At 59.0% G+C, this 27,839-nt stretch overlaps 1 protein-coding gene across 1 annotated transcript; it reads left to right on the forward strand.

The window, feature by feature from the left end:
* Positions 1 to 27,264, forward strand: CDHR4 (cadherin related family member 4). The gene is made up of 19 exons (XM_027830460.3): positions 1 to 120; positions 509 to 529; positions 4,709 to 4,911; positions 6,082 to 6,247; positions 6,658 to 6,746; positions 7,204 to 7,299; positions 7,684 to 7,787; positions 14,413 to 14,549; positions 14,929 to 15,112; positions 15,520 to 15,670; positions 16,120 to 16,216; positions 17,453 to 17,671; positions 18,270 to 18,409; positions 19,800 to 19,950; positions 20,422 to 20,636; positions 21,253 to 21,392; positions 24,164 to 24,251; positions 24,777 to 24,810; positions 26,090 to 27,264. The coding sequence occupies exons 1-19, from the start codon at positions 66 to 68 to the stop codon at positions 26,143 to 26,145; spliced, it is 2,346 nt and encodes a 781-aa protein (XP_027686261.2). The 5' UTR covers positions 1 to 65; the 3' UTR covers positions 26,146 to 27,264.
* Positions 27,265 to 27,839: the final 575 nt, after the last annotated feature.

Here is a 27,839-nt window from a genome sequence, read left to right on the forward strand (position 1 = left end):
CAAGGGCAGGCAGAGCTGAGCTGAGCTGAGCTGCATCCAGTCTCGGCACTGCCCCTTGGGGAGTCATGGGGCCACGTGGGCACCAGTCCCTCCTGCTGCTCCTGGCCCTCTGTGCCACAGGTAGGCAGCTCGGTACCCAGTGATGGGCCACCCACCTGGTAACAGGGGGAATCCACCTGCCAGCCTCCCTTACCAGGGTGCTGAGGAAAGGCGGAGAGCATGGCTCTGCCCCAGGGAGCCAGCGCAGCCAAAACCCTGTGTCACTGGCAGCCCTCCCGCCCCAAGGAGCCAGCACCACCTGAGCCCCATGGCAGCAGCAGTCCCCCACCCCAGGGAGCCAGCGCAGCCAATGTCCCATTGCATCGACAGGGTCTCCCCAGGGTGCAGTCAGTGTTGAGGAGCTGCCCACCCAGGGAGGTGTGCCAGGGGCTGGGAGCAGCCGCAAGTCTTGGCTGGGCAGTGGTGGGCACGACCCATTCCAGATAACAGTGTCTCCTTCTGCTTCCAGGGGCCTTCGTCAGCGCCACAGGTAAGAATTGAGTGGCCAGGAACTGCCACCAGCAGCCCTAGTGCCCGGCTTGCCCAGGCGTGTGCCCAGGTGTGTGTGTGCGGGGGTGCGTGCGCCCACCCAGGTGTGTGTGTGTGTGTCTGCGGGGGTGCCCATGCGCATGTATGCCAGGTTTACGCTCCCCCTCCCTTCTCCACCCACTCGGACAGTGTTCCCCCTCCACACCCTCGGACAGCGCTCCCCCTCTCCCTCAGACTGCACTCCCCCTCCCCTACCCACCCCTGGACAGTGCTCCCCCTCTACCTCCGCCCCCTCGGACAGCACTCCCCTTCCATCTCCACCCCCAGAACAGTGCTCCCCCTCCACCCCATGGGACAGCGCGCCCCCTCTCCCTCCGTCTCTTCAGATAGTGCTCCCCCTCCTCCTCCATACCCTCGGACAGCGCTCCCCCCTCCCTCGGACTGCACTCCCCTCCCCCTCCCACCCCTGGACAGTGCTCCCCCTCTACCTCTATCCCCTGGGTCAGGGCTCCCCTTCCATCTCTGCCCCCTCAGACATCTGCCCCCTCAGATGGCGCTCCTCCTCCACCTCCACTCCCTCAGCCTACACTCCCCCTCTTCCTCAGCCCCCTGGGACAGAGCTCCACCTCCCTGTTCACCCCCTCAGACAGCACTCCCCCACTCCCTCCATTCCCCTGTACAGTGCTCCACTTCCATGCCCCTCAGACAGTGCTCCGCCTTCCCTCCGCCAGCTTCGGACAGCACTCCCCGTCTGTTTCCCGCAGTGAGTCTGCCTAGGTGGGGCTCCTGGGGAAGCCAGAGGGCCCTGCTCCCCAACTCCGCAGTCAGATGTGACTCTTGGCCAGCCGGTAAAACAGAAGGTTTATTAGTTGACGGGCACACAGTGTAGAACAGAACCTGTTAGCACAGAAATCAGTGACTTTCAGCCAAGTCCATCTTGGGTGGGAGGGGAGCCCAGAGCCAGGGCTCTGATCCTCCCCCTGTGCCCCAAGCCATCCAAAACTGACTTGCTTCCAGCTGCCTGGCCCCTGCCCTGCCCGTTGCTCCTCCTCCGGCCTTTGTCTCGCTTCCCCGGCCAAGAGTCACCTGGTCGTATCCCCCTCCTGGGTCTCTGGTTGTGAAGGGGTGGCCATAGCATCCATGCAGGCAGCCGGAGCATCCCCCGCAAAAGTCACATACCCTTATTCCCACCACCTAGACATTGGTGCAATGCACAGGGAAACTGAGGCACACACAGCATTCATGCAAAAGAGTAAGACTCACATAGGCTCACATATAACATAACAAGGGAGAATCTCCACTTCGTCACACCCTCTCCCTCCGCCACCTGGTCAGTGCTCCCCCTACCCTCCGCCCCCTCGGACAGCACTTCCCATCTCCCTCCACCCCCCGAGACAGCAATCTCTGTCCCTGCCTCTGGACAGCGCTCCCCTTTTCCCTTGGCCCCCTCTGTAATGATGCTGCCCTTGATGGGACACAACTGAGAGTACCAATTCAGAACAAATTGCTTAGAGCAGGGCAGTTACAGCCCAAGGCTGGGGTTCTTTTGAATACCAAGGCAAACCAAACCAGTGAAACAGAGAACACTTTGGTTTTACCCCACTGGCTAACTATAAGTCATACAAGCAATTCCCTTAGACACTCCAGTTTCCCAGTATCACCACCAGTGCCACTCGTTATGGGGCTGAATGGTTATGAAAACCAATATCCCAGAAAAAGAAAAAAGGTTCTCCCGATCCCAAAGGACCAAGCCCCAGATCCAGGTCAAATGATAACTTAGATTTTATCCAAAATACACACTTATAGACAATACACAATAAACTAAAATTTATTAAAAAAGAAAAGAGAGAGAGTTGGTTGAAAGATTAATATACATACAGATTTGAGTTCAATTTCTTGAGGTCCAGATACATAGCAGAGATGGTGAGTTTATAGTTGCCAAATGTTCCTTTAGAAATAGTCCATAGGTTATAGTCCAATGTCCATATTCAGGGTGACTCCAGTTAGTGACTGGGGATCCCAATTCTTATGGCTTAGGGTTTCCCCTTCTTGAAACCCAAAGCAGATCTGAGATGAAGATGGATCATGTCCCAGGGTTTTTATACATTTCCAGCAAACTTTTGGCCTGAGAAAACAATAGGCTTAACTTTCCTTCTCCCAAACATCATGGTGATTAGCATAGGGTAATTTATCTGTTAAACAGTTCAGATACAGGTTACCACAACCTTCAAAGAGACATATAGACAATAATACTATTTCACTCAAGTGTCTTCCTAAATACTAATACTCCTTTTTTTTTTAATCTTTGAATCAAAGCCATAGTAATAGACAAGACTTGTTTGCTTACACCACAAGACCTGAGCAAACAGTTACCCTTCTATCTCTAACAATGCAGGCTTGCATTTCAAAGCTCTATTCATTTACATATCTTCATAGAATCATAGAATATCAGGGTTTGAAGGGACCTCAGGAGGTCATCTAGTCCAACCCCCTGCTCAAAGCAAGACCAATCCCCAGCTAAATCATCCCAGCCAGGCCTTTGTCAAGCCTGACCTTAAAAACCTCTAAGGAAGGAGATTCCACCACCTCCTTAGGTAACGCATTCCATTGCTTCACCACCCTCCTAGTGAAAAAGGTTTTCCTAATATTCAACCTAAACCTCCCTCACTGCAACTTGAGACCATTACTCCTTGTTCTGTCATCTGCTACCACTGAGAACAGTCTAGATCCATCCTCTTTGGAACCCCCTTTCAGGTAGTTGAAAGCAGCTATCAAATCCCCCCTCATTCTTCTCTTCCGCAGACTAAACAATCCCAGTTCCCTCAGCCTCTCCTCATAAGTCATGTGTTCCAATCCTTTAATCATTTTTGTTGCCCTCCTCTGGATGCTTTCCAATTTTTTCATATCCTTCTTGTAGTGTGGGGCCCAAAACTGGACACAGTACTCCAGATGAGGCCTCACCAATGTCGAATAGAGGGGAATGATCACGTCCCTCGATCTGTTGGCAATGCCCCTTCTTATATAGCCCAAAATGCCGTTAACCTTCTTGGCAACAAGGGCACACTGCTGACTCATATCCAGCTTCTCATCCACTGTAACCCCTAAGTCCTTTTCTGCAGAACTGCTGCCGAGCCATTCGGGCCCTAGTCTGTAGCAGTGCATGGGATTCTTCCGTCCTAAGTGCAGGACTCTGCACTTGTCCTTGTTGAAACTCATCAGATTTCTTTTGGCCCAGTCCTCTAATTTGTCTAGGTCCCTCTGTATCCTATCCCTACCCTCCAGCATATCTAGCTCTGCTCCCAGTTTAGTGTCATCTGAAAACTTGCTGGGGGAGCAATCCATGCCATCCTCCAGATCATTAATGAAGATATTGAACAAAACCGGCCCCAGGACTGACCCTTGGGGCACTCTGCTTGATACTGGCTGCCAACTAGACATGGAGCCACTGATCACTACCCATGATCCTAACAACTCTTTAAAGTTCGGCCATGGGTCATGTCAGTCTGTGAGTTAATTAACTCTTTCTGACTCTGTGTCACCTTTCAGTGAGATATATTACACTCATAATGTCACACCCTCCGACTGCACTCCCCCACCCCCTCCAGCCCCGTGGACAGTGTTCCCCCTCCCCGTTTGTCCCCCTCAAACTGTACTCCCCCTCTCCCTCCCTCCCCCTGACAGTGTTCCCCCTCTCCCTCCATCTTCCTGGACAGCGATCCCCCTTCCTCCCACTGGACAGCAATCCCTCTCCCTCCCTCTGGACAGCACTCCCTCTCTCCCTCCCTCCACCTGGACAGTGCTCCCCCTCTCCCACCTAGACAGCCCTCCCCCTCTCCCTCCGTCCCCCTGGACAGCAATCCCTCTCCCTCCCTCTGGACAGCACTCCCCATCTCCCTCCGCACCCTAGACAGTGCACCACCGCCCTGGACAGTGCTCTCCATCTCACTCTGTCCCCCTGGCCCCCCCACATCCCCGGACAGTGCTATCCCCTCTTCTCACTTGTCATTAACTGTACAGCCCGCACAGGTGTGGGGTGGCCTGACCCAGGCCCTGTGCGTGTAGGCACCCCTGGGCACAGGTGCAGCCACACACACCCAGCTGTCCCTGATGATCTGGGGGTTTTGTGGTTCCCCGCTGTGCCGGAGGCTGGGCAGGCTTATTCCGTGCCTCTCTGTGCCAGTGCTGTCTGGCCTGCCCACCACGGTGAGCGTGATGGAGAGCGCGGGACCGGGCACGATCATCGTGGAGTTCAACCTGACCTGCCAGAACGAGACCAGCATCCCCACCCCTGTCTTCACCCTGCAGAGCACCCCCCCGACCTACTTCTTTAACCAACCCATCATTGCCCACCATGCCAGCCCAACTCCCCACTACAGCGTGCAGGTACGTGCTGCAGCCCACACCCCCAGGAGGACAGACCTAGGCCCCAGCCGGTGGGGCATCCCAGCCTGGCAGTGCCCTGTGGGGCCGTGCTGGCAGACGCAGACCCCAGACACCGTCAGAGCTAAGCCAGGGCAAGGCTGGCCTGGAGGCCTGTGCTCAGTGGGGGCAGCGTCTGCAACGGGAACAAGGGGCCGATGCGCCGTCACCCTGCCCCCAGGGGTGTGGGAGGGGTATGTGCGCCCCCTGAGGGCGGCACATGATGCTGGGCAGTGAAGACCCAGGCACCAGGGTCCCAGGATAGCAGGCTAGCAGCAGAGCCGCAGGGAGCAGAGCCTGTACAGCGTCCACCAGGGGCTCCCCATGGTGCCAAGGGGGCCCAGGGCTGTGCTCTTGGTGAGGAGCAGGCCCATTCCCTGCATGGCACCCAGGGGTGAGAGGAGGGCAAAGAGGGAGACACAGGAGGACTAGGAGGGGGCTGCGGGCTGGGTGTGAGGCTGGGGAGTCCGGAACAGGAGCCCTCGCTGCATGCGGGTTCAGGGCCGGGGAGGCAGGGCCCCATTACATGCAGGGTCTAGGGCAGGGCCCCTGTTACATGTGGGGGTGAGGGTCAGGGCCCCAATACATGTGGGGTCAGGGGTCAGGGCCCCATTACATGCGGGATCGGGGGTGGGGTCCCATTACATGCAGGATTGGGCAGGTGGGGCCCTGTTACATGCGGCGGGCGGGGCCCTGTTACATGTGGGGATGGGACCCCGTTACATGAGAGATTGGGGGGGCAGGGCCCCATTACAATGAGAGCCAGGGAGCAGGGGCCCCGTGACATGCGGGGTCAGGGGCAGGGGCCTGTTACATGCAGGATTCTGGGCAGGTCCCCGTTACATGCCGGATTGGGGGGGCAGGGCCCCATTATATGCAGGGACGGGGGCAGGACCCCGTTATATGCGGGGGCAGGGCCCAGTTATTTGAGGGATTGGGGGGGCAGGGCCCTGCAGAGTTGGGGGCAGAACCCCGTTACATGCGGGGTTGGGGGCAGGGCCTCGTTCCATGTGGGATTGGGAGGAGGCGGAGCCCCGTTCCATGCAGGGTAGGGAGCAGGGCCTGCTGCATGGGGAAGGCTGGCGTAGCCTGTGCTCAGTGTCAGAGCCTGCTGAGTGCTGGGGTTTCTGTTAGATCACGCTGAGCCCCAGTGTGGCGCTGGACACTCGGCAAGTCAATCAGTACACGCTGACCCTGGAGGCTACCTGCCCAGGGGAGACGCCTGCCAACGGCCAGCTCTTCGTCCAGGTCCACACAGTGGATGGGCCCCCCCAGTGCATGGCCAGGTTTGCTAGCCAAGGTAAGGCACACCCTGCGCTCTGCCATGCCCAGCCCCTGCGCTCTCCCCTGCCCAGGCCCTGCATTCTGCCCTGTCCAGCCCCAGAGCTCTGACCCAGCCAGGCCCTGTGCTCTGCCCTGCCCAGCCCCAGTGCTCTGCCCCGCCCAGGCCCTGTGCTCTGCCCCACCCAGCCCCTGCACTCTTGCCTGCCCAGCGCTCTGTACCCAGCGCTGCCAGGGGAGTTGGGGATCCAGGCTGGGATGGGGAACCCTTCCAGGGCAGAGCGGGCACTTCTGGTGCTAACAGGACTCACCTCCTGGCTCTTTCTGTTCTTGGCCAATGGGACCCAGTGCAGAGCCAGGGGAGGTGGGTCCAGGGCTGGGGGGAGCAGCCTCTGAGCCCACTCCGCCTGACTCTGTGCTTTGCTGCAGTAGGGGAGCTGGTGCAAGTCTCAGAGGACGTGGCACCCCTGATGCCCATCTACACCGTGGTCTTGCGGCGGCCGGCTAGCTGGCTGAGGGTGAGCATGGAGCAGGGCCTGGCCTCCCATCCCCGGGCGGGTGCTATGGGATTGCCCTGCACAGTCTGAGCCTAGGGGGCAGGGGTCTGACAGGGCCCAGTGGCGAGAGAGGGGCTGTGGTGGCGGGGGGCTCCGATGGGGTCCAGTGGCGCGGGAGGGGCTTTGGAGCAGGGAAATCCACCGAGGCCCGGTGGCGGGGGAGGAGCTGTAGGGGCAGGGGGATCCAACAGGGCCCAGTGGTGGGTGAGGGACTGTGGGGGCTGGGGAATCCACCAGGGCCCAGTGGCGGGGGAGAAGCTGTGGAGGCAGGGGGGATATGATGGGGCCCAGTGGCAGCGGAGGGCTGTGAGGATGGGGAGGATCCGAGGGGCCCAGTGGTGGGGGAGGGGCTGTTCTGGACTGGGGGTCTCAGTAAGGGGGATCTGGTTCTCTGGCTCAGCCTCTCTCTCCATGGCAGTTCACCATCAAAGACAATGACACACCCCTCACCATCGACCGCGCCGGGCAGGTGCTGGCACCAGGATCAGGCTTCATCCCAGCCCATGCCGGCCAGGTGAGTGCTGGGGTCTGGCCCCGCTTGGGCACCCGCCAGCCCTGCCTTCCCAGGGTAAGCCCGTCACCCCCAGGCCTGCTTCTGGGGCATGCCCTCCCCGAGAGCCCCCCATCCTCGGGTACTCCATCTACCCCCAGGCCCCTCCCAGAGCACCCCAACTCCTCTCCCTGGGCCAGGGCTCCCTCCCCGCACCCCCATGGCTCTGGGGCTCCCCCTTCTCTCCAACCATCTGGGGAGAGCTGATCAGTGCCCATGGGGCTTCAGCACCCCCAGCCCACAAGCTCCCTCTCTGCCTTCACCCATGGGCCCACAACGCAGCACCAGAGCTGGCAGCATGGCCCAGGCTAGGGTCCTCCCAGCCTCACCCAGCACCTGTGTCTCCAGGCGTTCAGGCTGCAGATCCTGGTTACCGACAGGAGCGGGAGAAACTGCAGTGGGGCCGTGACTGTGCGGGTGCTGCCCGTCCACCACCCCCACATCAACTTCACGTAAGGGCACAGGGTGTGGGGCATGGAGGGGTGGGGCACAGGGGTGCTGGAGGCAGGGGTGTGGGGTAATGTTCCCAGGGTGTAGGGCATAGGGGGCAGAGGTGTGGGGTGATGTGTGCAGGGGGCAGGGGTGTGAGGTGCAGGTATTTGGGGCACAGGGGGCAGAGTTGTGGGGCTTGGGGATTTGGGGCACAGGGGTGCTGGGGGGCAGGGGTCTGGAGCGCAGGGGTGTGGGGTACAGGATGATGTTTCCAGGGCATAGGGCACAGGGGGCAGAGTTGTGGATTGTGGGGATTTGGGGTGTGGTGGTGTCATGGAGTCACCGGGACGATGCTCTGGAACTACTCCATATGAAGCCAGTCCGGACTCCAGGGGAGCATGCCTCCTCTCTCTGAGCATACTGTTTCCAGGGCAAGAAGCTTACACAGCTTCCACCTTCCTGGGTCTGACCTCGGAGCATTCAGCATCCCCTTCCACACTGTGCACTTCCCGCAGTGAATCCGCCTGGATGGAGTTCCTGGGGAAGCCAGAGGGCCCTGCACCCCAACTCCGCAGTCAGATGTGACTCTCAGCCAGCTGGTAAAACAGAAGGTTTATTAGTCAACAGGAACACAGCATAAGACAGAATTCAGTGACTTTCAGCCAAGTCCATCTTGGGCGGGAGGGGAGCCCAGAGCCAGGGGTCTGGTCGTCCCACTGCGCCCCAAGCCAGCCAAGGCTGACTTTCTTACAGCTGCCTGACCCCTGCCCTGCCCATTGCTCCTCCTCTGGCCTTTGTCTCGCTTCCCGGGCCAAGAGTCACCTGGTTGCATCCCCCTCCTGGGTCTCAGGTTACGAAGGGGCAGCCGTAGCATCCGTGCAGGCAGCTGGAGCATCCCCTGCAAAAGTCACACATTCTTATTCTCACCACCTAGACATTAGTGCAATACACAGGGAAACTGAGGCACGCACAGCATTCATGCAAAACAATAAGAGTCACATACAACATAACAAGGGAAAATCCCCACTGTGTCAAATCTCTCTCCTCTTCGAGACCAAATTGAGCGGGGTCACTTTAGCCAGCGACCTGGAGAAGTTCAGGCCTCCTTCTCCGGGACAAAGCACCAGCTATAACATTTGTACTCCCCTTAACATGGACCACCTCCATCTCATAATCCTGGGAGGACAGACTCCACCTCAGGAGCTTGGCATTGGCCCCTCTCATCTGATGCAGCCACGACAGGGGTAGTGGTCTATGTACACAGTGAAGTGCCACCTAAATAGATCCGGCTGCAGCCTTTTAAGAGCCCACTTCATGGCCAGGCATTCCTTCTCTATGGCTGCATAGCCCTGCTCCCGGGGCAGCAGCTTCCTGCTCAGGTATAGATGTGGTGTTTCTCCCCATTTGCATTGACCTGCCTCGGCACTGCGCCCAGCCCTGTGTCTGGGGCATCGGTGAACACCATTAAGAGCTTGTCAAAGTCTGGGTTTCCTTGCACTGGGCCCTTGACCAGATCCTCCTTCAGTGTGCAGAGAGCCCTCTGGCACTGCCCAGACCAGACCAGCTTCTCTGGCTTACCCTTCTTGCATAGCTCAGGGATGGGAGCTGACACAGAGCTAAAGTGGAGCACAAGCCTCTGGTAGTGCTCTGCCCTCCCAATAAAGGCCTGGGTCTGTTTCTTAGTCTAGGGAGCAGGCCAGTCTTTGATAGCCCCCACATTGGCTGGCTCTGGCTTTAGGCAGCTGCTCTCTACCTTGTGGCCCAGGTACGACACCTCTGCCATCCCCACCTTGCACGTCCCAGCTTTTACAGTCAGCCTTGCATCCTGAAGGTGACTCAGCCCCATCTTCACTTGGGACACCTGGTCCTCTCAGGTCTGGCTAACGACATAAATATCATCAATGTACGCTAGGGTAAAATTCTCCATCCCCCTCAGTAATTGATCTGGCACTGGTAGGTGACTAGTGCCTCCTTGAGGCCGAAAGGTAGATCCAGGGACTTGTACAGTCCCAGAGGGGTGATAAAAGCAGGTTTCAACTTGGCATCTGGATCCAAAGGCACCTGCCAGTAATAGCCTTTGGTGAGATCCCTGGTGATGGGGTACCGAGTCCCCCCCGAACTTGTCTAGGATCTCATCAGGCCTAGGAATGGGCAGGCACCAGACATGGTGATGTCATTGAGCTTCTGATAGGCCACACAGAATCAGATCAACCCATCTTTCCTAGGGACCAGCACCACGGGAGAGGCCCCTGTGGCTGGTGGATGGCTGGATCACCCCTAAAGCCAGCATGTCTCTGACCTCTCCCTCCAGGGCCTGTGCTGTGTTCCCCATTTCTCTGAATGGGAAGCACCTGATGGGAAGGCTGGGTCCCATCTCCACTCAATGGACAGCTTGGTTAGTGAGCCCAGGCCTCTTGGAACACAGCTGTTGGTTGGAAAACAGCTGTTGGTACAAATGCACTGTCTCTTGCATCTCTGCCTGCTGGGCAGGGGTTAGCTGGTCAGAGAGGGGAATTGATTCCAGCAAGGGGCCAGCTCCTGTCTCAGGGAATAGACCCACTAGGGGATCTTCCCCCTTCTCCCACTGGCCACATATGGCGAGTAGAAGCCTCTTCCTGTCACAGTACAGCTCCATTATATTGACCTGGTCCCCTCAGTGGCTGTGAGTCCAGTTGGGCAGTTCCACCACATTGTTCTCCTCATTTATCTGCTTGATGACCTTGAAGGGCCCGTCCCAGGCACCTTGCAGCTTATTCTCCCTCATTGGGATGAGAAACCTCACCTGGTCCCCGGTGCCATAGGCTGAGCAGTCGTACCAGACCTTCTGTCTCTCTTGGGCCCTGGCCAGGTTCTCCCTGGCCTGACCCACGAGCTCAGCAAGCTTTTCCCAGAAAGTCAGCACATACTCCACCACTGATTCTCCATTGGAGGAGGTCTTCCCCTCCCATTTGTCCCTCACCAAGTCCAGGGCCACCTTCTGAAAAGGCTCCTCTATGACAGGCAGATGTCTCAAGGCTGCTTTACCCTTGTCCCAGGCCATTTGCACCTCTGGACAAGGCAGCCCTGGTTGGCAGCTGTCCCGCCCTGGCTGGTGTTCCCCACACTCAACTGGGGTCTCCGATCCCCCTGGACTCAGCTTTTCCCCTGCTGTCCCAGTGAGGGCAGACAGGGAGCCTACTGCTTTGCTCACAGCATCAGAGCCATTGTGAGCCACCTCCCCCATGTGCAATAGGGTGGGGACCATCTCTCTGTCCCATTCAACTCCAGGGCTCTGGTTACAGACAGGCAGGTATCCTGAGCTTAGCAGCTCCTTAGAGCTTTGCATTTTCACTGACTGCTTCAGTCTCAGCCGATTGTTTCCCTGGATTCAAATTCAAATCCTCGGCCGCAGGGCCTGGATCCTGTCCCAAATAGACACAGTCATTCCCCAAGAGGAGGTCACAGCTGATATCTTGGAGAACCCCACCTACCAGCCAGCCCGACCCCTCCTGTCTGCACAGGGATCTGGGCCACAGGCATGGTGAGGGGCTTCATTCCTTGGACCTTCACCCAGGTCACACAGCCCCTCAGCATCTAGTGAGGCAACACCACCTGGGGCCTGACAACAGTTCTCTCTGTCCCAGGATCTTGCCACCCCAGGAATGTCTCCCCATTGACCACCACCTTCCGCTCCCACTGACCCAGGAAGGGGGCTAGACACCAGAGCTTTTCCACAGGGCCAGCCTGGTTCCAATTGCCAGCCTTCCCAAAGGCAGCGAGACAGGCATCTACTTCTCCCCCCTCTTTAACCTGGGGCAGCAATTTAGTGTCGAGGTTCCCTGCAGAATTGGCATCCCGGGGTCCATCCCCACGCACCCCTGGACTGATTCCTCTGCCTCTCAGCTCAACCATCGCCAGTTCATGCTGCCTCTGTCTCTCCTGCTGTTCTGCTTCATGCCTTCCCTGTCTCTAATGGTCCTCTGACTCCTTCAATCTCAACTCCAATTCCATCTGTCTCAGATCCACCGATGGGGAGCTGGTGGAGACCCCCTGCTGGTTGGGGACGGTGGCAGAGGTCTCAGCCCGCCTGCTCCCAACCTCTCTCGTGGCCCCAGCTGGGTCAGGAGCCAATGTGGGCCCTGGGGCTGCCTGGCTGCTTCCAGCCGCTCTCACACCCCCAGCTGGGTCAGGAACCAGTGCGGGCCCTGGGGCTGTCTGGCTGCTCCCAGCCTCTCTCATGGCCTCAGCTGGGTCAGGAACCGGCTCCTTAGAGCAATCCTCCTCTTCCAAGTGAGCAATCAGCTATGTCTTAGTGATCTTTCCAATATGCAGCCATTTCTCTCTGCACAGCTCTACAATGTTCTTCATAAGGAGATGATTATAAGCCATCTCCACGGTGTTCCCAAATGGTCATGGATTCACAGGCCTATGCTCTTTCAGCTCCCCACAGTCCCTGGGAAAAGCCCTTCTCGGGGGTCCACTCTCTGTCAGGATTAAGCCGTAGGCTCCTCCACCTCCTGGAACTGCACCTCTCAGAGCCTTCAGTATGCCCCCTTTGTTTTACTGCTCCCCAGTCACGTACTGCAGGATGCTCTGTCCACGAGGTGCAGTTTATCCCACCTCTGACACCTGTCATCACGGAGTCACCAGGGAGATGCTCTGGAACTACTCCATACAAAGCCAGCCAGGACTCTGGGGGAGCATGCCTCCTCTCTCTGAGCATGCTGCCTCCAGCCAGCCAGACTGATTCGCTTCCAACTGCCTGACCCCTGCACTGCCCATTGCTCCTCCTCCAGCCTTTGTCTCGCTTCCTGGGCCAAGAGTCACCTGGTTGCCTCCCCCTCCTGGGTCTCAGGTTACAAAGCCATAGCATCCATGGAGACAGCTGGAGCAGCCCCTGCAAAAGTCACACACCCATATTCCCACAACCTAGACATTGGTGCAATACACAGGGAAACTGAGGCACACACAATATTCATGCAAAACAGTGACTCACATAGGCTCATATACAAAACAACAAAAGAAAATCCCCACTACGTCACAGGGGGTGTGGGTTACAGGGTGATGTGCACAGGGGCAGTGGTGTGGGGTGCAGGTATTTGGGGGACACGGTGATGTTCCCAAGGCATAGGGGGCAGAGTTGTGGAGCCTGGGGATTTGGGGCACGGGAGTGTGGGGCACAGGGTGATGTGTGCAGGTGTTATGCTTATAAGAAGCACACAAGATCTTTTTCAGGGGAAAGGGCAATACGCCGCATTTATTGAAGATACAACAGTTAGCATATGCATTCAATCACACACACACACACACACACACACATTCTGTCCCGCAAGTTGATGTTATAGTTACCAGTCCACAGTCCGGATCAATCTAATGGCCAGCTAGGTTGATCATGGGTAGGGAGGAACCGGGTTCTGTTGGTTGCGACATGATGCTCCGGGGAAGTCTTGGCAGGATGAACCCAAAGTTTCATGGCAAGGCACCCTGTATATATAGTGATTTTCCTTCATTGGGACCAATGAGTTTTGCACCGTCATGCTGTAATCAATTGTTGTTTGACGAGTGCTTGTTTTCTTAAATTGTTTTTCTCATCCTTTATCTTGTTCTTTCATCAAGTCTCTCAGGGAGTTATCCCATGCTGGTTTTGATCACAGCTATCCTGTCCCCATTGATAGGTGCCTGTCTCATCTTTAGAGTCGTCAATCTGCTCTCCTCTGACATTTCAATAGGGGTGTGTTGCATCCTTCTAGCACCCTTGCATCTGTTTTAGGATCCTCCCTAGAACATCTAGTTTGGTGATGGCCTTCACACTTATCTCTTAACACACATATTCCTCATTCACACACAAAACAGAATTGATTTACACAGAACATTTTGAACAGGAACATCAAATTGCAATGCAGAAAAAAAACAATCATGGCTACACTATTATCTTATTATTCTTTATCCTTCATTCTAAATTATACAAAATACAAACAATAAAGCCTACTACTACACAGGGGACAGGGGTGGGGGGCATGGAGTGCAGTTATTTGGGGCACAGGAGCAGAAATTTGGGGCACAGGGGTGAGGGCACAGGATGATGTTCCCAGGGTTTAGGGTGCAGGGGGCAGAGTTGTGGGGCACAGGGATTTGGGGTGTGGGGTGTGTGCAGTGCAGGGTGATGTGCTCAGGGGCAGGGGTGTGGGGCAAAGGTATTTGGGGCACAGAGAGCAGGGATGTGTGGCAAAGAGCTGCCACAGGCACAGGGAGATAGATGTTCCCAGGGCATAGGGGGAAGATTTGGGGAACCAGAGGGCAGGGGTGTGGGATACAGGGGTGTGGGGTAATGTTCCCAGGATTAGGGCACAGGGGGCAGCTTTGGGGCACAAGGGTGCAGGGGGCAGGGATGTGGAGTACAGGGGTGTGGGGTAATGTTCCCAGGCGTAGGGCGCAGGGCTAGGCCTGGAGGGGCAGGCAGCAGAGGGCTGTACGCAGGCAGTGCAGTGCAGCTGGGCAGCAGATCTGTTGGCCATGCCGGCGGGGCATCTCTTGGACAGCGCGTGGCAGCCCCGTCCTGCTGGGGGCCGTGAGGGGGACGAGGGTGCCTGGGGCAGGGGCTGAGTGGGTGCCTGGTGGTGGCAAGGCCGGCGGTGGCTGGGCTGACCTCTGCCATGTGGTGGGCAGGGCAGCGTGGCGCAGTGTGGCCGTGCTGGAGAAGAGAGGCGCCATGCAGCTTGTCACGCAGGTCCAGGCCCAGGGGGACAACGTGCGCTACGAGATCATCGCCCCGGCTGCCCATGGGCTCTACACCATTGATACAGGTGAGCCATGCTGCTGCCCCAGGCCGGGCATATGGCCCCGGGATTCCCCCATAACATGGCAGGGCGGTGGCGCGTCTCTGGGATCCCCCAATATTGTGGCAGGGCCGTGGCTGGGGGGCATCTCTGGGATCCCCCAATACCACTGTGGCAAGGCCGTGGCCAGGGACGTGTCTCTGCCCTACCCCATAACGTGCCAGGAGCATGACCACAGACATGTCTCTGCCCCCCCCACCCCCTAACATGGTGGGGCCGTGACGCTGGCAAGTTTCCCTGAGAGCAGCCCTTCCCTTCAGTCCCTGTCCCTGCCTGGGGGTGCCGAGGGCTGCAGAGGCCCCGGCCTGGTGCTGGGCACATGGTGACACCCTCCTGTCCTCGGCAGTGACTGGCGAGCTCCGCAACACCTACGAACTGGACCTGCAGCGTTCCCCAGAAGTGGCGCACACCCAGCTGCTGGTGCGGGCCTACGACATGCTGCACCCCAGCGACAGCGACATCATGGGCCTCAACATCACCGTGCTCCCCACCAACACACTGGCACCCCACTGCTCCCCTGCCGTCTTGCTGTAAGGCTCTCTGCCCCCACCCTCCAGCATGGCTGGGAGCCAGATTCTGCCCCGGGTTCTGCCCCGGCTCTGGGAGGGCAGTGAGGCCTAGTGGGTGGGGGTTGCAGGGGCATGGAGCCAGGAATCCTGGGTTCTATCCCCAGCTGTGACACACTCTACCTTGCAACGTTGGCCAGGTCCCTGTAGCTCCCCTTGCGGAAGGGGCTGCTGCCCCTGGGGCACAGTGAGATCCTAGCTGCAGGTGGCCCTGGCTAAAGTGTCATGCAGACGGACTCTGAGTGCTGGCCGCAGCGTGGCAAGGCTGCAGGGGGCACGCCTGGCACAAGGGCAGGAGAGAGTCCCCCTCCCTTTGCCCAAGTCCTGTTGGCCCCTTCCCCCACTGGTTACCCCTGCCCTCCTTCTGCCAGGGCTCAAGTACCTGAGGACACCCCCATCGGCTGGACTCTCGCGATGCTGACATGCACGGACCCAGATGCCAGCAACAGCTCCCTGCGCTACCAGGTGGAGGGTGACCAGCGCTCGCGCTACAGCTTCCGCATGCAGGGCCCACAGCTGCAGGTGAGCCCAGCGGACAGGGGCAGGGCACACCCGACCAGTGCCAGCGCCTTCTGCAGCCAGCAGGGCACCATGGGGCACTGCTGGGGCCTGGTCTGTGGGATCCAGACTGCCCCACCTGGCAACCCGCAGGGAGCCCAGCTGTGAACTGCCTGGGCTCTATCCCCAGCTCTGGGAGGGGGATGGGGGCTAGTGGTTAGAACTGGGGGAGTGGGGCTGGGAGCCAGGCCTCCTGGACTCTATCCCCAGCTCTGGAAGGGGAGTGCGGGCTAGTGGTTAGAGTGGGGAGGGAAGGGGCCTGGGAGCCAGGACACGGGGTTCTCTCCCCAGCAGGGCTCATGTGCGGTTCAGGGGGAGGCATGGGGTGGCAAGGCTCAGTGGGCAGCCCTGGCTGTGGGAGTTTCAGTGTCCAACCCCTGCAAATCCGAGCTGCCTGGGTTTGAATCCCGCAGGTCAACGAGACCCTGGACTACGACTCAGCTGCCAGTGCCCGCTTCCAGTACGTGGCCACCATCCTGGTGACGGACAACGGGCAGCCCCCCCTGAGCAGTGAGTACCCCCGCTCTGCTGACCCCCGGCCTGGCCCAGGCCCCTCAGTCCAGTCGTACAGGCAGGGCAGGGGCAGTGGGTGCTGGGCAGCTCCAGGCATCTGAGGGCAGCACCAATCCCAGTGTAACCCTTAGCCAGAAGGTGCAGCCATAGGGGACACAACTTCCAGAATACAATGGGGTCGCAAGGCCCCTCTTTACTGCCCACGGAGCTGTCAGCAAGAAACACCCTTTCCAGCCCCCAAGAGCCCAGCCCGGGTGTGTGTGTGTGGGGGGGTTGTTCCCCTCCATTCCCAGACAGCCCCCCCATCCCTCCCCTATCCCCAGACAACCCGGCCCCAGGGGATGGTCCCCCACATCCCCAGACAGTCTGGCCTGGGGGGGCTGATCTACCCACCGACCCCAGACAGGTCAGCCCCTGGGGGCTGGTCCCCTCACATAGCCCGGCCCCCGGGAGCTGTTTCCTCCCCATCCCCAGACAGCCTGGCCCTGGAGGCTGGTCCTCTCTGTCACGGAGTCACTGGGCAATGCTCTGGAACTACTCCCTGTGAAACCAGTCAGGACTCTGGGGGACTCTCTTCTCTCTGACCATACTGTCTCCCGGGCAAGAAGTTTACCCAGTTTTGACCTTCCTGGATCTGACCTCGGAGCATTAAGCATCCTCTTCCACACCGTGCTTTTCCCACAGCGAGTCTGCCCATGCAGAGCTCCTGGGGAAGCCAGACGGCCCTGCACCCCAACTCCGCAGTCAGACGTGACTCTCAGCCAACATGTAGAACAGAAGGTTTATTAGTCGACAGGAACACAGTGTAGAACAGAACTTGTTAGCACAGAAATCAGTGACTTTCAGCCAAGTCCATCTTGGGGAGTCCTGGGCCTCCTCCTCCCCTTTGTCCTGCTTCCTGGGTAAAAGGTGTCACCTGGTGGCGCCCCCTTCCTGGGTCCCAGGTTACGAAGGGCACTGGTCATAGCATATATGCAGGCAGCTGGAGCAGCCTTACCTGCCCCACAGGTCTCAGCCAAAGTCACAGACCCCTATTCCCACCACCGAGGTATTGGTGCAGCACACAGGGAAACTGAGGCACACACAGTATTCATGCAAAACAGTAAAACTCACATAAGCTCAACAGTAAGACTCACACACAACAGAACAAGGGAAAACCCCACTTCGTCACACCCTCCATCCCCAGACAACCCGGCCCCACGTAGTTGATCCTCCCTGGCCTCTGTGATGCAGCCCATGTGCCCGTGCTGGTGACGGTGACTCCGAAGAACGAGCACTCACCTGCGTGCCCAGCCAGTGCCATGTTCAGTGTGCCAGAGGATGCTGCCTTCGGCGACACAGTGGGCCGGGTGAATGGCACAGACCTTGACTACCCCTTCGACAACATTGAGTATAGCATTGCTGGGGGCACTGGCGCCAGCCCGCCTGCCTTCTACGTTGGCCCCCGGACCGGTAAGCCACCATGCCAGTCTGCATGGGCCTGTGCTAGCCTCTCCACCTGTTCCTGAGCCTGTTCCCCTGCTCCCCGCCCCGTTACCACTGCACCCGCCCCCATTACCCCTCCCCCACCCTGCCCCTTACTCCTCCAACCACCCCCATTACCCCACCCCCACCCTGCCCTGCCCCTGTTACCCCTCCACCCGCCCCATTACTCCATCCCTGTCCTGACCCAATTACCCCCCTCACCTTGTCCTGCCCCTGTTACCCCTCCACCCGCCCCCGTTACTCCATCCCCGCCCTGACCCCATTACCCCACCCTGCCCTGCCCCCGTTGCCCCACTCCACCCTAACTCCATTACCCCACCCCCACCATGCCCTGCTCCCACCCCCATTACCCCACCCACCCGTTTTCCCTCCACCCGCCCCCGTTACTCCATCCCCGCCCTTACCCCACAACCACACTTACCCCTCCACTGCTCCCCCACCCTGCCCTCCAGGCAGCCCCCTCCCCACCTGACCCTAGCCTGGACCCTGAGTCCCTCTCTTGAGGAGCCCAGGCTGTGGGTGTCTCCCCAGGATGTTTCTGCATTGCTGCTTCTATGTCATGCAGGTGAAATTCACGTGCTCAGTCCCCTGGACTACGAGAGCAAGCAGGTCTATATCCTGACCGTGCAGCTGCGGGACATGGCCAATGATGCAGACCCACATCACCAGCGCAGTGCACTGTGTGACATCACCATCCAAGTGCAGGTGATGCTCCGCTGCGCGCTTCCTGGCCAGCCCCGGGGCCGGTCCCACAATGCATGTGCACCAGGGGTCTGGTTAAGTTTACTCAGGCCACCTTAACTCAGGCGTTCCCTAATTCTGGAGCGCTTGGCTCTGCCAGCTCAGCATGTCCTCGACCTGGCGGTTCGGTCTGTGCCATTCCAAGGATTTGACAGGAGAAAACAGATCAAATCCCGTGCAGGTATCTGCTAGGAGCCCTGGATGCCTGGGTTCAGCCCCTGGCCACAGGAGGGCAGTGTGCTCTTTATTAGCACAGGGGTGCTTTGCCTTTCCACAGTGCTCAGGTGTGGGGGGTGGGGGTGGTTCTGCGGAAGCCTCCCTGGTTATCCCTCGAATCAGCCCACTCTTCCCATGAGCCATGACAGCAGCCAGGCACCTAGAGCCCTGGCGTCCCTGGCCAACCCTGCCAAAGGCCCAGCCAGGAGCCCTTTGTAAGCCTATGCCCAGTGCGCAGGGGGGCTCTCGGACTCGCCCGCCTCCTGAAGTGGAGGGATGAGGCTCTGCCATGTGGCTGTGATGGGAACCCCGGTGGGTGGAGGGGCCAGACCAGGCTGGTGATGAGGCTGCAGGAGGCTGTGTTGGTGCTGTGCAGGGATGGGCTCTTCACAGCTTCGGGGCCCAGCCCACCCAGTCTATTAGCAGCCAGCTCCCCAGCTCTGACCAGAGACAGAGAGCAGCATGGGGCCCCTCTGCCCCCCACGGTGGGCTTGACAGAAGCTGGGGGGCAGGGAAGAAGCAGCCCATGGGCACTGTGCCATCCACAGCTCTTCGGTGGAACAAATAGAAACATGGGTTACAGGCTGCTACCGGCGTGGCCCTGCCCACACCCACTGGCAATGGGGCTGCCCCTGGGGTGCCGCAGGATGCTGCCCAGTGTGGCCCTGCCCATGCCCACCGGCAATGGGGCTGCCCCTGGGGTGCCGCAGGGTGCTGCCCAGTGCGGCCCTGCCTGTGCCCACCAGCAATGGGGCTCCCACCCCACCTCCCTCCTCTAGCACAGATCTGCCTGGCAGGAGTGAGAGGTGAATCCAAGCTGGTTGCGAGCACAGTATAGGGTTGTGACACACACGGTACTGCTCTGGCCCTGCCAGCAGAGGGCAGTGCCCTGGCTTAGCGTGCTATCACTGGGATGTCATGCTGCCCTGGTGCCCAGGTCCTGTCCTGCTGTCTAGTTCGCAGGAAGGAGAGCTGGGAATGTGCCTGGCTCAGGGATGGCCCATTGCCCTGGCCCGGGGCTGACCTGCCTAACCTGGGGAACTCTGATCCCGCCCTGGGCCCCGAGTGCCACTGCAATGCCACCCACGCCACAGCCCTGGGGTGGCTGTTCCCAGCACAGGCCTCCGTGTGCCCCCAGGACACCAACGACCAGCCCCCGCGCTGCATGCCCCCCTTCCAGGAGTTCTTCATCTACTCCACCCGGGATCCCAGCCTGCCCCTCACGCAGTTGCAGTGCTCCGACAAGGATGAGAGCACCATGCTGCCCCTGACCTACACCCTTGTGGGAGGTGAGTGGGTCACGTCTCCATGCCCCTGGTCTAGCACAGGGCAGGGGGGCATTTCTGTGCCCCTGGCCTAACCCTGGAGAGGGAGCGGGGCATCTCCATGCCCATGGCGTAGCCCTGAGAGGGGGAGCTGGGCATCTCCATGCCCATGACGTAGCCCTGAGAGGGGGAGCTGGGCGTCTCTATGCCTCTGGCCTAGCCCGGGGGGGGGGGGGCATAACTGGGTGTTTCTGTGCCCCTACCTTACCTGTCGGGGGGGGGGAGGGAGGAGGCTGGGTTTGGGGCTCGTAGAGGCTCATGGCTCACTCGCGCTCTGTGGGGACCTGGCAGGGCCGCGGAGGTAGTGTCTGCAGTGGAAATAAGGGGGCTCTGTGGTGGGGGCTCTCCGCACTCGGGGTGTGGGGCAGCATCCCCTCCCCACTGCTACCCCGGTGGGCAGTGGAGCCCAGGCTCATCAAGGCCTTTCTTTGCCAGGCAACACCAATGAGCACTTCCGGCTGGCGGGCAGTACCCTGCTGCACTCTGCCTTCTCCGATCCATCCGACAGCATCCGCGAGCCCCGTACCTTCGAGCTGCTGGTGGAAGTGACGGACAGCTTCAGTGCGCCACGCCACAGCACCACAGCCACGCTGGTTGTGCATGTGATGCCCTGGGCCACTGCCACGCCCAGCACCGCCACCACGCACACGGTGAGCCAGGGAGCTCTGGGGTGCCCCCAACTCATCCCCTGCCCATCAGCCTGCTCTGTTCTCCTGAGGTAGTCCTATGGCCCAGGGTAACTCCCCCACCCCCTAGCCTGTTCCAGCCCCCCAGCATGGCTGCCCCATGGCTTCTGCTTCCCCCTGCCTCCCCCCCGTCCATGTCCCCTGTGGAGGGCTGCTCCTATCCCCATTTGTTGTGGGCACAGCCCCCGGCGTTGGCAAGGGAACAGGGATGAGTCTGTGGTTGAGGTACCCGCTGGCAGGCTGGGCTGAGCTGAGCCTGTGCTGGGATGTGTGGGGGTGGGGGTGGGGGTAGTCTCCTTTCCTAGGGCTCCAGTCTGTGTCCTGGAGTCAGCCTAGAGCCCACGCTGTGCCAGACTTTCCTGGCCCCCCCTTTTCTGGCAGGGTGTCGGGCACAGGGAGGTTATGCAGCCGCCTGTGACATGGTGCCCCAAGCTGCGCTGAGGCCCAGTGCCCCGTGTTGCAAGTGCATGGAGCTGCTTTGTCCCATGAAACTGCTGCCCACAGTCCGCAGAGCTCCCTGCCCCACCATGCCCACATCCCAGCTTGCCAGGCCTCCCATCACTTTGCTGTCTGCTGGCAGACCCTGCGGAAGGAGCCGCTAGTCGTCACCCTCACCGAGCGGTTCTGGGCACCCTCGCCCTGGTTTGTGGTGGTGCTGACTGTCTCTGTGGCACTGCTGCTGGTGGCGCTGGCATGGCTGGCCTGGAAACTCCTGTGCAGGTGAGTGCTGACATGCAGGGTGGCGTGGGCAGGGCTGCCAGGCAGGACACACCCTGCCATGGCCAGGGTCCACCTGGTCAGGAGGGGCTTTCAGGGCTCTGCCAGGGATAGCAGCCCACCTGCCCCCTGTTCCTGGCCCCTAGGGCAACAGGGGCCCAGACCCCTGCCCTTCCCCACTTCCCTGTGCTCCTCATTGCAGGCCTGCTCCGGCAAGTCAGCGCAGCCACTCCTACAGGACAGGTGAGAGCCTCTCCCCGCACCTCTGGGCACCATTGGGGCACTGGCCCAGCCTGAGGAAGCGTAGGGGACCCAGCCCTAAAGCTGGGTGTTGGGGACCCCATTGGAGCCAGTCCTGGGCCAGGGCCCTTCCTGTTACCAGATTTGCCCGCTACTATGGGGTATGTTCATTTATTAGGGTTACTCTTCAGGGATGGGAGGTGTCTATAATTCTATCAATGTACTGCTTGTGTCACTTGTATTTTCAAAAGGAGCTCTACTTCTCCCTTCTGCAAGTCCCCTTCCAAGGGAACTATCCTGCAGGACCTAGGTTCCCCAGGACTGGGCTCCTCCAGCCCCAGAATCAGATGAACACACACACATACACATTAACAGAGCAAGTCTGAGTGGACCAAGTCAATCAGCACTCTCAAGCTGACCCCTTTCATGGTCCTGGACTCAGTGGGCTGGGTCAAGCAGGATTTCCAAGCTGCCACCCTTATATGCCCCTGGACTCAATAGACTGGGCCAAGCAGCACTTCCAAGCCACAGGTACCGCACTGGAATAGAGTACACCTGAGCAGGCTGGGTCAAAGAGCACTTCCAGGCTGCCCCCTCGTATGTCACAGGTTCAGCATGTCCCTATCCCCACTTTCACGTTACAATTGAAAAGTAGTAACCCACTTGATGAGCAAACCCCACAGTATTTTTGGGCGCTACAGGGATCTTTAGCTTAGGTAAGAGGAGCGTTGCTGCAGAGTAAATGGGGGAGCCAAAAAAACAAAAGAATAAAGTTCAGAGAGAGACGGAGGGAAGCAACCAGCTTAACCATAAAAGTTATTTATTGAATAATAGTGATAACTACACAAGGAGAGCCTAAACAAACATAACAGTTACATTATTAAAGATTACAAAAGTCAGATATAGAAAACTATGCCTAATCAAACAAGTCAGGGTTAAAAAGTTATACCTGAGGTAGAAAAGAAAACAGAGAGAGAGAGAGAGGGCTGGGGTCTCACCACTCCATGAAGCTTGAACTGGTCGTGGTTCCCAGGTGATGGGGGTAGCTCAGGGTCCTGAGTGCTGGAGAGAGGCAGAGCCCCCAGCACGATCAGGCAGGAGAAGTAGTCCCAGTGGAACTCATACAGAGTTTGGATCCAGGCATCAGAACACGTACTTGAGTGTGAGTAGGGGTTTTTGTAGGGAAACAACAATGGTTCAAGGGAGAAAACTAGATTTGTTTATGGGTATACTGATAACTCAAGGGTTTTCTTTAGGCTAGACAATAGGAACTGATCATTCCTGGCTATGGGTGGTGTTCCTTCAAGGGAGTTTACAATGCAATTTGGCAGCTTCAGTATTTTGGATATCAGTCAAGGATTCATTACTAGAATTGGTCTGATAACTGCTGAGCTGGGTGTGTGCAGGCGTGGGTTCATTAACATCTGAAGCAGGGATCCCCCATGATGCAGTACTTCCCTGCTTTTCTGGTCCCAGAGTTCAATGTGGTAATCTGTTCTTCATTCTGTATGCTAATGGAGATGTCTCCCTGTCCCATCTTTGATGCAGCTGAGGCTAGGGGAGTTGCCTTAATACTGTCACCCTTGTCAGGAGGGGTTTAGGTGTGTCTCCCACTGCCTTTTCATTACTCTCTGTTGGGCATGGCTACACTGGAAACTGTCAAAGTGCTCGTAATCCACCTCCATGAGGGGATTAGCTCTGAGCACTGGGAGCACGGTGCTCCCCCCCCACCCCCTGCCCTGAGCCAGCAAGTTAGAGTGCTATAAAATGTAAGTGTAGCCAAGCCCTAAATCTTTCCTCCAATCGGTTTTGGTTCAAACAGAGGCTGAGGGGGGAGGGGGTGTCCTTCATGAGTCAGACAGGCTGGATACTGTGCCCTGGTTCCCCAAGAACACAGAGCTGACTGGTATCATTCTGGGGGGGGGGGGTCCGCTCCGTCTCTGGGGCTGGGCCGCATTGGGGCTAGACATGCTAAGCTGGGACTCGGCTGGCAGACAGCAGATCAATCTGGGAGGGGCCGCGCCTTTGCCATGGGTTGGCACCGACCCTGGACCCTTTGCCGTGGTAGGGGTGCTGCGCTGCTGGAGACCTGAGAGCTAGCTCTGGCCACATGTGGGCACTGGGTGCTAGGCTGCCCTGCTAGAGCAGAGGCTGGGACAGCCCCACAATGAATGGCACCTTCCTCCCATAGGGCTCTGCAGCTCCTGGGGGGCTTGGCACCCTACCGCACCATGCTGTTTCCCTATGCCCCTCTCAGAATGACCAGCCCTGTGCACCACAGCCTGCCATGGTGCCTGTTGCCTGGCATGGGACCCAAGCCTCACCCAAGGAAGCTCCTTGTGCTCCGTATCCTGAAGGCACTGATGGCAGGGGCTGCCCCGCTGCCAGGCTGGGAGCTCCAGTGCCTAGGTATCCAGCAGAGGGTGCTCGGGCTGTGGGAGGGGCACATGCCAGCACAGGTGGTAGGTGCCTGGCTCTTTGGGGTCCTGCCCCACATGGGGCCCATGCCCTGACTATCCTCTCACTCCCCTCAGGGCCTTGTCAGACCCACATGTGGCAAAGAACAACGCAGCCCCGGGAGAGCTGGACAAGGAGACAGGCTGCGCCAGCATCCTCAGCTTGGTACAGACGCCTCATCCGAGCATGTGTCAGGCAGGAGCCCTGCCAAGGCTGTCCCCAGAGCACTGCACCCAGCCTGTGCACCTGCCAGGCCCCCACTGCCACCTCACCCCCCGAGCCTGGCACAGCCTGCAGTTGGCATGGCCTATGACAGCTCCCCCAAGATGTTGGGCACCTTCCCCTGCGTACCTGCCCTGCCCCCAGCGCCCGCTGCTGGCTCTGTCCCCCCAGTGCGCCTGCCCCGCCCCCCAGCATCCCCTGCTGGCTGTCCCCCCAAGTGTGCCTGACCCGCACCCCAGCAGCCCCTGCTGGTTCTGCTTTCCAGTGCACCGGCCCCGCTCCCCCAGCACCCCCTGCTGGCTGTGCCCCCCAGTGTGCCTGCCCCATTCTCCCCTCAGTTGCCCTGCCCCACTCTCACAGCACCCCCTGCTGGGGGAAGTCGGTGTTGCCTTATCCGTACAGCTCTGGCTCTCAGGTGGAGTTTGGGGCTCTGCACTGAACAGCCGCTCTCTGCTCTTCTCTCCACAGCAGGAGCAGTTTGATGGCCGCGCCCAGGACCCCAGTGAGTGCCAGGCCGGGGCCCTTCCCCACCTCCTCCAAGCCAGTTCCGGCCCCCTACATTCCACCCTCTTCTCATAGCCAATGCAGGCCCTCTGCCCTCCCCCATCTCCTCCCAGCCAGTGCCACCTCCTGCTCTCCCCAACCTCCTCCAAGACAGGGCCAGGCCCCTGCCCTCCCCCCACCTCCTGCCAGTCAGTGCCAGCCCCCTTCCCTCCCCTCCCCACACCTCCTCCCAGCCAGTGCTGTCCCCCTCCACTCCCCTCCCAGCCAGTGCAGGCCCCCTGCCCTCCTGCCATCTCCTCCCAGCCAGTGCCAGCCCCCTGACCTCCCCTCGTCCTCCCAGCCAGTGCCAGACCCCAGCCCTCCCCCACTGCCTACCAGCCAGTGCTGGCCCCCTGCATCCCCCCTTCTCCCAGACAGTGCAGTGCAAGCCCCCTGTCCTCCCCCACCTCCTGCCAGCCAGTGCCAGCCCCAGCCCTGCCCTACCTCCTGCCAGCCAGTCCTCCCCACATCACCTCCCAGCTAGTTCCAGCCCCCTGCATTCCACCCCCTCCTCCCAGCCAGTGCCGGCCCTCTCCCAGGCAGAGCAGGCCCCCTGCCCTCCCCCACCTCCTCCCAGCCAGTGCCGTCCCCTGCCCTCTCCCACTTCCTGCCAGTCAGTGCCAGCCCCCTTCCCTCCCAGCCAGTGCAGGCTCCCTGCCCTCCCCCACCTCCTCTCAGCCAGTGCCAGGCCCCAGCCCTCCCTCACCTCTTACCCGCCAGTGCCGGCCCCCTGCCTTCCCCCCACCTCCTCCCAGCCAGTGCCAGCCCCCTGCCCTCCAACACCTCCTTCCTTGGAGTGCCAGCTCCCTGCCCTCCCCCACTAAGCGAGAGGGCATGGCTGGAACCAGGGCTTTGCAGGCGAGGCGCCACCCCATGGAAGAGTCTTGCCCCCTCTTGGGCTGTCAGGGGACAGCTGTGCACGTGGGCAGTGGTGGGCAAAGGGCCCGTCACCCCCCTACTTTGGAGAACTTGAGCACATCTGGGGCACTAAGACAGTTGAGCCCTTGCCTGCCCCATGGCACCACAGGGGTGGCCATGCCACATCTGAGCGGGGGCCCTTGGGGCAGGGACAAAGTGCCACTCCCACTTGGCCCCTTTTGGTCGCTCATGTCCCCACCCACGTTACAGCCCTTCCAGCCCCACAGCCTGTGTGCAGAGCCTGGCGGCTGACCCTGGCGAGAGCCCAAGAGGGAGGTGGCCCTGCCCAGGATGACGTGCACCATGCTTTCTATCTCAAGTTACAGGTCAGGATTACCTCTTCAACAGCAGCACTGGAGCGCGCCGCTGGATCTGAGCAGGCATCACCTCCCTTGGTCTGAGTGGACACAGCTCCCCCCCCCACACACACACACTTTCCCCCTGCACTTTGTCTGAGGGGGCTCTGTCCGCCCCCTCGAGTCCACCCAGCACAGCCTCTGCAGACAGGCCATCGCTGGGTCCCAAGAATGGGCCAGGCTGTAACTTTCTACTCTGTGCACTAACCAAGGACCATCTGCATGGGGTCCCAGACACCCAATAAACCCTCCTGCTTGTACCGCGCTGGCTAAGTCACCACAATGCCGGGGGTGCAGTGCTCCCTCTGGGAGTGCAGGTCTCCCTCAGTGCCCATCGCAGAACTACTCGCTGCAGGGAGCTCACAGAAATGGGGGTTAGAGGCTCCAAGGGTCGGACCCAGGTGGTGGTGAAGCTGCGTGTCTTACCCTAGGCAGCAAGAACCTAAAGGGGCTGGCACACTGAGGGGTCCTGCCAGGACAACTCCAGAGCCAGGAGGCTAGGTCCCACCCAACAGAAGTGAAGTCATCCTGGGGAAAAGGGGCACCAAGTTAAACGCAGGGTTCACTGCCATTCGGGCCCGGCTAGAGGAGAGCAGAGGGTGTAAGGGGCCAGCCGTGCCCTGTGTCGTTCACTACACCGAGCAGTGACTGGAAAAGGGGAAGAGCCATGTGGGCACCGCCAACACAAAGGGCTGTGGCTCAGGCCAGAGGTGCGGAGAATGGCATGCAGGGGAGGAATCTGCTGAGGTGCCAGTTGGATTTTAGCTTTAAAATCTAACAAACGGGCTTTGCCAACTGGCTCACAATGCACGGGACAGCAGCGCCTGGCACAAAACAGCCCCTCTGCATCCCTGAACAAACCAACAGCTACCAGCCACCCCAACTATCCTGAGCAAAACACTGGCCCCCCCCAAACCTCCCTCCTGACTATCCAGTGCCAAATACCGTCCACCAGTCCCCCCGAATTGTCGTGAACCAAACACCAGCTGCTAACCCCCCCTCCTGACTGTCCTGAAAAAAACGCCACCAGCCAACGTCACCTGACTGTTCTGAGCCAAACACTGACCACCACCCCTCCCCCAACTTTTCACCTAAGATGCCTGCTGGAACTAAGAAGGACAGTACTGGGGAAAGGATTGGGCCAAGACTAGGAAGGAGTTTAGTCTGTGAAAGAAGCTTTTTGGAACATCTCTGAGGGTGAGATTTACCTGTAAACAGTTTCATAATGCATTAGGCTTAGACTTGCATGTTTTGTTTTATTTTACTTGGTAACTTACTTTTTTCTGTCTGTTATTACTTGAAACCACTTAAATCCTACTTTTTGTACTTAATAAAATCACTTCTCTTCATTAATTAACCCAGAGTAAGTGATTAATCCCTGCGGGAGCAAACAGCTGTGCATCTCTCTCTATCAGTGTTATAGAGGGCGGACAATTTATGAATTTACCCTGTGTAAGCTATATACAGAGTAAGACTGATTAATTTGGGGTTTGGATCCCATTGGGAACTGGGTGTCTAGGTGCTGGAGATAGGTGACCTGCTGAGCAGTTTTTGGTTAAAGTCTGCAGTTTTGGGGGTGTGGACCAGACCTGGGTCTGTGTTGCAGCATGGTAGCATGTCTGGCTCAACAAGACAGGGTTCTGGAGTCCCAGGCTGGCAGGGAAAATGGGCTCAGAATTAATCTCAGCACATCAGGTGACAGTCCCAAGGGGGT

This window comes from Chelonia mydas, chromosome 7, assembly GCF_015237465.2.
Source record: "Chelonia mydas isolate rCheMyd1 chromosome 7, rCheMyd1.pri.v2, whole genome shotgun sequence".
Taxonomy (NCBI): domain Eukaryota; kingdom Metazoa; phylum Chordata; order Testudines; family Cheloniidae; genus Chelonia; species Chelonia mydas.

Excerpts from the sequence above, each read along its gene's own strand:
- CDHR4 (XM_027830460.3), top strand. The coding sequence starts at position 66 with ATGGGGCCACGTGGGCACCAGTCCCTCCTGCTGCTCCTGGCCCTCTGT. Across the intron at positions 17,672-18,269 it reads CTACGTTGGCCCCCGGACCG|GTGAAATTCACGTGCTCAGT; the intron begins GTAAGCCACCAT and ends TATGTCATGCAG. Across the intron at positions 24,252-24,776 it reads GCGCCAGCATCCTCAGCTTG|CAGGAGCAGTTTGATGGCCG; the intron begins GTACAGACGCCT and ends TTCTCTCCACAG.